This window comes from Dendrobium catenatum, unplaced genomic scaffold (genome assembly GCF_001605985.2).
Source record: "Dendrobium catenatum unplaced genomic scaffold, ASM160598v2 fragScaff_scaffold_621, whole genome shotgun sequence".
Classification (NCBI taxonomy): domain Eukaryota; kingdom Viridiplantae; phylum Streptophyta; class Magnoliopsida; order Asparagales; family Orchidaceae; genus Dendrobium; species Dendrobium catenatum.
Genome location: NW_021319083.1, coordinates 20,421,684 through 20,430,597, shown reverse-complemented (window position 1 = coordinate 20,430,597; position 8,914 = coordinate 20,421,684). Strand labels below are relative to the sequence as shown.

Genomic DNA, 8,914 nt, shown 5'->3' with positions numbered 1-8,914 from the left:
TGGTTTCCTCAAAGGAGTATGATTGTTGCAAGGCAAAATTAAGGTTGTGGTTAAAGAATTGTCTCTCAGTCAAGCCTCTAAGGACTTCCCTCTAGACTTTGATGATGATGGTATTGAAAGTGAGTTGAGGATATTCTCTAGTGATGATGAGAAAGATGGTGAGATTTTATATTATTTTTATTATTATAAATGAGTATTTTCAATTATGTGATTCTTTTTGTTTTCTTTATCTTAATGATTGTGATGCATATGTTTTCTTTATCCATTCATATGTTAAATGGATGATATTTCTTGAGGTGCAATGAGTTATCATATGGTTGAAGGGTTTATAATTTAACAAAGCTTCTCATATAAGTAGCTCAACATCTTGAGGTTAGAGAGAATTTTATCAAATATTTTTTAACTTGTCCAATGTTGTGCGTCAGAAAGTTATTTGATTACATTAACGAGGGTGGAGTAGTTTGAGAGACATCCACCAAAGATGTTTGTCCTAGGATTACCTCAAAATTTCTAGCGTGTAATAAATAATACTCATGCCCTAAAATATCCCCAAATATATCACCAACTTTTGAAAATCATGTAAGAAAATAGGAATAATAACCATCAACAAGAGTCCAGCCATCTTCAAGTAAAACCACAATACCTGTTGGATTCTAGGGAGGAAGATGAAGCATCTCTTGAGCTTCTTGGAAGAGAGAGAGAGAGAGAGAGAAGAGAACTATAATGTTTATTGCTTGGCTTAATGGCTTCACCTTATTACAGACTATTGCATATATTTATAGACTCTAAAGACAACACAAAAGATACACAAGAACTAAAAAAAGTGCAACTAAAAAAACCAAATCCTAAAAATAACCATATATAAATATAGCACTACAATTTAAATACTAATCTTTAAAGCAGAACATCATTTTCAATCTATAAATAAGTGTAAAATTAGAATAGAAATACTTCGAATATCCAAATTTCAGCTTCCAAGCTTAAAAGCTAGCTGGTCCTCCTGTGGATCCCATCATAGCAGAATTCCTTGCAGCAGCATTCCTTGAAGCATTCCTTGCAGTGGCATTCCATGTAGCAACATTCCTTGTAGCATCAATTTCATGAAATATTGTAATCAGAGCAGCGACAAATGAGTAGTCACAGTTTGCGCTTATGGAGGCTCCAAATGCGTGCTTCAGAGTCATTTTCAGTTCATGCTGCTTAGTAAGCTGAAATTACCAGAGAAGTTTCATCCATCAGTAACTGAAAGAAGATCTATTACAATTTATATTAAACTCTACCATCTCTGTAATCTTCAAGCAATAGGTGGACAAAGAAAATTTATCAGTTCAAACAAAGCTCATTTGATTTTCACTTTTGTGTTGAGACTAGAGAAAAAAATTCTGACTTGAAAATCGTAGATCCCTCTGATTTTTCAGTAAGATTTTGTTTGTGTGTGAATCAATAGAAAACAGTTTGAATTACCTGAGCAACAACAAAAGATGAGTCTCCTTTAAAAATGGTATAATTCTTCTTGCTGTAACTTCCGACTATCTTAAAATCGCAGTTCTCCTCTTTTGTGTTGACTGCAAGAAAGACAAACCACTCGTCATGAATCTTCCAAGCAGAGCTCCTCTTGATGCTGAACAATAGATCTTTCGCCTCTGTACTTTCGCCTGCGAACGCCTGCCACCTACTGTGCCAGCTCCAAAACTGCAACCCCAACAACAGCAAAATATAAATTTCTCATCTTTCAGTTCAATAGAGAGATTTAATAGCTAACGCTGTAAAAAGTTCTAACCTTATCTTGAACGGTGAGTATGGTATGCCCGGAAGCATCCCGGAGCTGGGTGAAGCCGCCCCATGAGGATTTATTGGCTCTGAAGACGACATTACCGGCGGCGTCAACGGTGGCGAGGCCTCCGCGCTTTTTATCACCTGGAGGCTTTGTGGTGAAGGCGAGATCAATGGGGTAAGCAGCATAGAACAGAGGGTTGATGACGGCTACTTGGCTGGAATCCATGATGAAGAATTTGAGGTTTAATTCCTCTCTTTTTATTTGTTGATGGATTTCTCTTATTGGGTTGATGAAGATGATGAGGGGGTTGAAGTCCGTGATAGTTATCGGCTGAAGTAGACGTGAGTAAGGGAAAGACTGAACAAGTCAATAAGACGCGTCAATAACTGATCAGTTTCATTGTAAGTCGTTTTCTTTGGTCGTTTTGCTGACCACGCGTTCAAACATAGAATTAAAAAAAAAAAAAAAAAAAAAAAAAAAAAAAAAGCCAGATTAAGGGGTGTCAATTCAGGTCAACGGGTCGGGCTCCAGTCAGGAACTGACCCGGCACTATTCGGGTCAACCCGAACCAAACCCATTTTAAAAACGGTTAGGTTTCCGGACCCGAACCCGACCCGATTCGGGTCAGGGTCAACCCGACCCAATACGAATGACCTGAAGACCTAAAATTGCTAGTTTTAGGATCAAAATTTGGTTAAATCTTTGATTTTCGGGGGCTGGAATCCATGATGAAGAATTTGAGGTTTAATTCCTCTCTTTTTATTTGTTGATGGATTTCTCTTATTGGGTTGATGAAGATGATGAGGGGGTTGAAGTCCGTGATAGTTATCGGCTGAAGTAGACGTGAGTAAGGGAAAGACTGAACAAGTCAATAAGACGCGTCAATAACTGATCAGTTTCATTGTAAGTCGTTTTCTTTGGTCGTTTTGCTGACCACGCGTTCAAACATAGAATTAAAAAAAAAAAAAAGAGCCAGATTAAGGGGTGTCAATTCGGGTCAACGGGTTGGGCTCGAGTCAGGAACTGATCCGGCACTATTCGGGTCAATCCGAACCAGACCCATTTTAAAAACGATCAGGTTTCAGGCCCGAACCCGACCCGATTCGGGTCCGGGTCAAACCGACCCGACACGAATGACCTGAAGTTGACCTAAAATTGCTAGTTTTAGGGTCAAAATTTGGTTCAATCTTTGATTTTCGGGTCAAAACGGGTCAATCTCGGGTTTTCGAGTCAAATAGGAGTTTTCGTAATTTCGAGTCATTTTCGGGTTACTGGGTAAACCCGAACCCGACCCAATTTTTAAAACGGGTTGATTTGTTGAACCTGACCCGTTTTGGGTTCGGGTTGACCCTAACCCAGATATTTCCTTGTCGGGTTCGAGTCGTGTCAAAAATTGACACCCCAAGAGCCAATACGACAACTCCCGATAGAGTTAGAAGGTTTTTTTCCGATAGAGTAAGAAGGTGATTTAGGACTTCTTGCAATTTAGGGTTTGAGGTTAAGATTTTTAGGGTTTAATTTAAAATTTAGGGTTTAGAATTTAGACTTTAGGGTTTAAGATTTAGGTTTTGTTTGGGACATCTTTCTTACTACATCTTGGAGCAGCTTTGTAGTACAAAAATTTAAATTTTGTACTATAAAATTGCTTTAAGAAGCAGCAAAAAAGTCATCCGAAATGAAGCCTTAGTGTTTAAAATCAAGCCGTTTGGTTGCAAGTAATTGAAATTTTAAAGTATTCAAAAATCAAAATACAATGAAAAGTAACATAATGTATTTGGTATATTTTATTGGTGTATATATGAAAATGCTCCAACAAATAGTTCTATTTTATAATACACAAAAAAATGAACCAAGGATAAATTTCAAATTCTCCAATATTTTATTTTGAATTTTTTTAAAAAATAAAATTTTAATATTTTCAAATTCATGCATTAAGAATAATTTACATAGAAAGTTCTTCAAATCGATCAACCCTTAGTTGGATTACGGTAGTCGCTCAATCAAAATCCTCTAGAGATGCTAGTCTAAACTCATTGAGACCATCTCCTACCGAATACTAATAACATTATTGCCACATGAATAATGCGACGTCAATTTTGCTTAATGTTTATCAACTCGTTAGACTTGATTAAGGTCTGTCTAATTATGTTGATACATCCTAGAAGACAAAGATTGATGTACATAATGATGAAATTTGAGTTTATGCTAAGTGACAAACTTGATTAGAAGGTTAGTAAAGAAATCTAAGGCTTTATGTGAAATGGAGAAAAGTCAAGCAAATGAAATAAACATAAGTAAATTATGCGTTGAGTATGATTAGTAATAACCAATTTGAGGTTTAAATTTTTTTGTTTCCATTTCTTTTTAACCAAATGCATAGCAACAAAATAAATTGTTCCTTATATATTGAGGAATGAAAGTATATCTTTTATGTACCAACATCCAATGTAATCTGGTAATCAATTTACTCATGGGTGTCAATTTCGGGTCATGGATTGGGTTCGAGTCGAACCCGGAATTGACCCAGGTTCAAATGGGTCAACCCTAACCCAATCTGGGTATGTAAATAGGTCAACAATGTGAACCCAGACTAGACTCGTCGGGTTTCCGGGTTGACCCGACCCGGCACAGAATGCGCGGGCATGAGCGGGTGCCCGCAGGCAGGCACGGGCGCAAGCGGGTGTGCACGGGGGTGTGCGTAGACAATCTCGGGCGCATGGGTGGCAGGCTGGCAGGCGCGGGCGGCCTCGGCAGGGGCGTGGGGGTGGGCTAGCAGGCGCAATCGCGCTTGTAGCCAGGGTAGGTTCGGGGGCATCTGATTTAAATTAGTTAGTGGGTTGAGCCGACAACCAGACGGGTCAACCCAAACCCGACCCGGTCGAATTCTAGAACCCAAACCCGACCCATTTTGAAATCAGGACAGATCAAACCCAAAATTTCCGGATCGGGTCCAAGTCGGATTTTCGTGTCGTGTCAAATATTGACACCACTAAATTCACCTATTGAATCCTTATTTAAGAATAAAGCCTTCACATGCAAATGCAATAATAACTCATCATGTTTTTATGTCCAATAATATTTATAGCATCAAGTGATCTTTTCATCTTATTCACTTTTGATATGCAATGATGTAATATTTACTATTGTCATATGTTATCGTTGGCAATTGCACTCTATTATATTTATCTTATAATATGTTGTCACAATTATTGTAATAGCTTTTGTTGGTTGTAGCTTTTGAATTACTCTCTCTTATATCTGTTAACTTTCAACAACCTCCAATGAGATCAAATAGTAGAATAGAAGAGCACTTAATAATCAACATTTTAGTCTGCTCTATTAAAGCTGTTAAAAAGCACATTATTATATCTACTATATATAAATCTAGTTTGAACTTCATTAAAACCTTATTCTTAAAAAAAATTTCAAACTCTTTTCAAATGATGTTCTAACCCTATTCCTATTCGAGTCATATTCGAACTCTATTTGCATAATGTTCAAATAAGGTTCCCACATGATTTAATAGGGTTTGAACAAGGTTTGAATTTCCCTCAAAGAGCTTCAACCTAGTTCGAAATTTGTTTAAATCATTCTTGTTCACAAGGAACTTCAAATACATAGTTAATGGTCAGTAGAGAGAGTATTTTAGTTTGAAATGAACTTTCAGAAGTCAATGTTATCAGTGACTTTGATGGGAAGAGACGATGGTCGGTGGTAGAGGCAAGTGATAGCAAATGACAAAGGCAAGTGACAATGAGCGACATAAATAGTTGTCGGAGAAAAGCGATAGCATGGGTGGTGATGACAATATCACAAGCTAGCTCAATGAAATATTTGGAAATTATTTGATTTAGGCAACATCAAACATTAGTTTATGTTTTTCTCTTCACACTAAACACAGAAGAATTAGATAAATAAATACAATGTCATTTTAATACAACTTACCAAACAGCCCATGCAAAAGCTCCATATCCTTGAAAACCCTCGCAAAAAGAATATAAAAGAAGTTGCAGCAACTAAGCAATATCAAATCACCAACAGACAATAAGGCTTCGTTTGGGGCGGCTTTCTTATTACTTTTTAAAGAAGTTTTTTAATACAAAAATTTATAGTTTAAAAAAATTTTGTACTTAAAAAATTATTTTTAATAGCACTAAAAAAGCCGTAACAAACGAAGACTAAATAAAACTCAATTCATGGCTTCACCTGAACAAATATTCAGCATAAAGAAGACGAAGAACGTCAACAATCCTAAAGCTGCACCTTACATAGACAGAAGTAGCAGCTTAAGATCCATTTGGGATGGTTTTCTCGCTTTTATTCTTTTTAGTATCACAATTTTCTTTGACTATCACTTTCTTCTTATTTTTCACAAATTTCTGTAGTGAAAGATATTATTTACAATCATAATAGATAAAATTATTTTCCTCACAATAACTTCGCAACCAACTTTATAAAAAGTCGTAGCCGGCTCAAATCGATCCTAAACCAACCTCCTCCTGCTTTCTATAAATCAAATTAGGCTGGAATGGGCATGATGGAGAAGACGGGCACATGTACAGCTATAAAACCCAAGTTTTGATAAAGAAAATAAGGCTTCATTTGAGACAGATTTTTTACTGCTTCTCAAAGCAGTGTTCTAGTATAAAAATTAAATTTTTTTACAAGAAAACTGCTTTAAGAAGCGGAAAGAAAGCCGTCCCAAATGAAACCTAAATCATGTCAGAAAAAAAAATGATAAAAAATGATCAAAATAAACTTTAAAATCTTTCGATCTAGTTTAATTTTGCTTCAATATAAATTATAAAATATTATAATTCATATTACACTCATCTTAAAGCAGATCTAAGGATTTCAAAGAAGATCTTAATAAACTGAAATTCTAACATAATTATTTTCCTTATAAAAATCTGCTCGATATCAGCACAAAAAAAATTAAAATTTCAGTGAAAACAAACTAAAAATCTTCGAAATTAAATCAAAACCAATCAAAGCTAATCAAAACAAAAGATAAAGAGAGAGAATTTATGTATAGCAATGCACGTGCCCTGCTTCTCCATCTCACCCATCCAGCCTTCGTCTGTGTAAAACCTGGAATCAGGTAGCTCAAAAATGGAGGTAGACAGGATTAATGGAGAGATTAGCTGTTCTTGCTTGCTCTAATTTGGGGTGTTTATATAGTTGATTTGCCCTTTATGTGAGTGCGATTTTAATTATTCGATTGTTAAGGGTAAGCCAATCGCATTAAAAAGAAGAGAGAGCTTAATGACCTCATTTCATGATGTCCTAATCAATCAAATAAAAGCAACAAGCATGATTTTAATGGTTCCCACTTGTTGAAAGCATTTAATTTGAGTTATTTTCATCATTTATCGAGGGATTGCGGCGAGATCCACTCAGGTGCGGGTAAGTCCATCTATAGTAGGGGTGTCAAAATATGTTGACGGATTGAGTTCGAGTCTGATTTGAATCGAGTCTACTCAAATCTGACATGTTTAGTAAAAGGTCAAAAGTACAAACCCGAATCGAACATGTTAGAAACCCGAATGGCCTGTACCTAACCTGTTAAGCCATTTTATTTTAAAAAAAATTATGACTTATTAACTATAAAATTTAAGATATTTGATAAAATAAGTGTAAGATTATACCTACAATTAAAAAAAATTTAAGAAAAAAAAATTAAACGGGTCATTTTTTTAAAGTCAAAAGCAAGTTCATAGATCACTTGAACATGACAAGTTTAATAAACAGGTCGAAAAGTCTATCTCGGACTCAACCCTATCCAAATTTTTTGGAGTGCACCAAGTTGGGGATGACTGACAATAGGTTTGACAATGTTGATTAGACAGTATCGATTTGATAATGATGATTGGAGAGAAAGATCTGACAGTAGCAATCAAATGATGAAAGGTTCGATAGTGGCGGTTAAGCTGCTAAAGATCAACTTGAGCCTATTAAACCCAAGACTCGGTAAGTTTGATTCCATTTACTTAGGTGCATGAGGGATACTAATATCATTACTTGTTTGCTGACTAAAAGAGCTGCCCAATCTCCTTGGCATCCAATTAATAATTCTACAATTGTTTCTTATTTATCAACCATAACTAATTGCTTTGCCTCTTTTCACAACTAATAAAATGTCCTTCAAGTAATATATTTGCCAAATAATTTAAAATTAAAAAGTTTTGATCTCTTTTGAACTATTTAGAGGTGGAAAATCAATGATAGAAACACCTAAGTTGATACTTGCACAAATCAACTGTAAATGATATAAAACCATGCAATTGTATGGCCTATAACATCCTAAACCGCTTAAATAAAATGTATCCAAGAAGCATCAACATAGACTATTATGTGTTGTTTATTGTAGTCTCCGATATCATCAAATTTTAAGATGATTGCATGTGATTGTGAAACCCCTTAAATAAAAGAAGCTAAACTCTTAAACATAAATGTATCTTTTGATGTAATTGTTGAAATTTTATTAAGAAACTCTGTAGTTAAGCATGCTCATCCTGAAAAAATTCTAAGATTGGTGACCTCCTATGGAGTTACACCAACATGATAAAACTGTGCGGCCATTAGGTCAAAACGGGCAATATCTCGATAGCTAAAAGTTTGGACTGTTACACTGATATATTCATTTACTTCAGATATGGTATGCCTAATGTATTTATCATGACAACAACATACCGATGAACAAATGATAAGTGTCATCCAATTTTCAACTGAGGGTAGCTAATACTATCACTGCTATCATATACAGAGCAGCTAAGCCTGTTATTAAAAAAATTAAATATCATTTGTGATGAATAAGTGCCATGTGGAACTAGATGGAAATTAGTGATAATATATTGTCATCTTTGAATGATCAAATTTACTCCCCAAGTGGAGCATTTGAAGGCAATTGTTCATGAAATGGTGGAATATTAGAAAATTTTACTTAGGACTGTTTATCACATTGGCATTTGCATGTTACTGTAATATCCTTTCAGAAGATTCTTAAAACTATTGACCCCTCCTTTCATCTCAAAATGCTTCTCGAAGGAATTGAAATGATCCATGAAAAAATGATGTCATTAGTTTTTTTATGATTAAATTTACAAAATTGACCTTCGGGAACTATGATTTGTATTA

General features: G+C 35.3%; 1 protein-coding gene across 1 annotated transcript; it reads right to left on the bottom strand.

Annotated features, from left to right (window-relative positions):
* Positions 1-708: 708 nt before the first annotated feature.
* Positions 709-2,079, bottom strand: LOC110111487 (protein LURP-one-related 15-like). Its single transcript, XM_020843392.2, has 3 exons — positions 1,781-2,079; positions 1,465-1,692; positions 709-1,208 (listed from the first exon to the last, which is right to left on the bottom strand). Exons 1-3 carry the CDS (start codon positions 2,000-2,002, stop codon positions 981-983), a joined length of 678 nt encoding a protein of 225 aa, XP_020699051.1. The 5' UTR covers positions 2,003-2,079; the 3' UTR covers positions 709-980.
* Positions 2,080-8,914: the final 6,835 nt, after the last annotated feature.

Bases quoted from the DNA above. Each gene is read 5' to 3' on its own strand.
- LOC110111487 (XM_020843392.2), bottom strand. From the start codon at position 2,002: ATGGATTCCAGCCAAGTAGCCGTCATCAACCCTCTGTTCTATGCTGCT. The intron at 1,693-1,780 runs GTTAGAACTTTT...TTGGGGTTGCAG, and splicing joins TACTCACCGTTCAAGATAAG to TTTTGGAGCTGGCACAGTAG. The intron at 1,209-1,464 runs GTAATTCAAACT...TGGTAATTTCAG, and splicing joins CATCTTTTGTTGTTGCTCAG to CTTACTAAGCAGCATGAACT.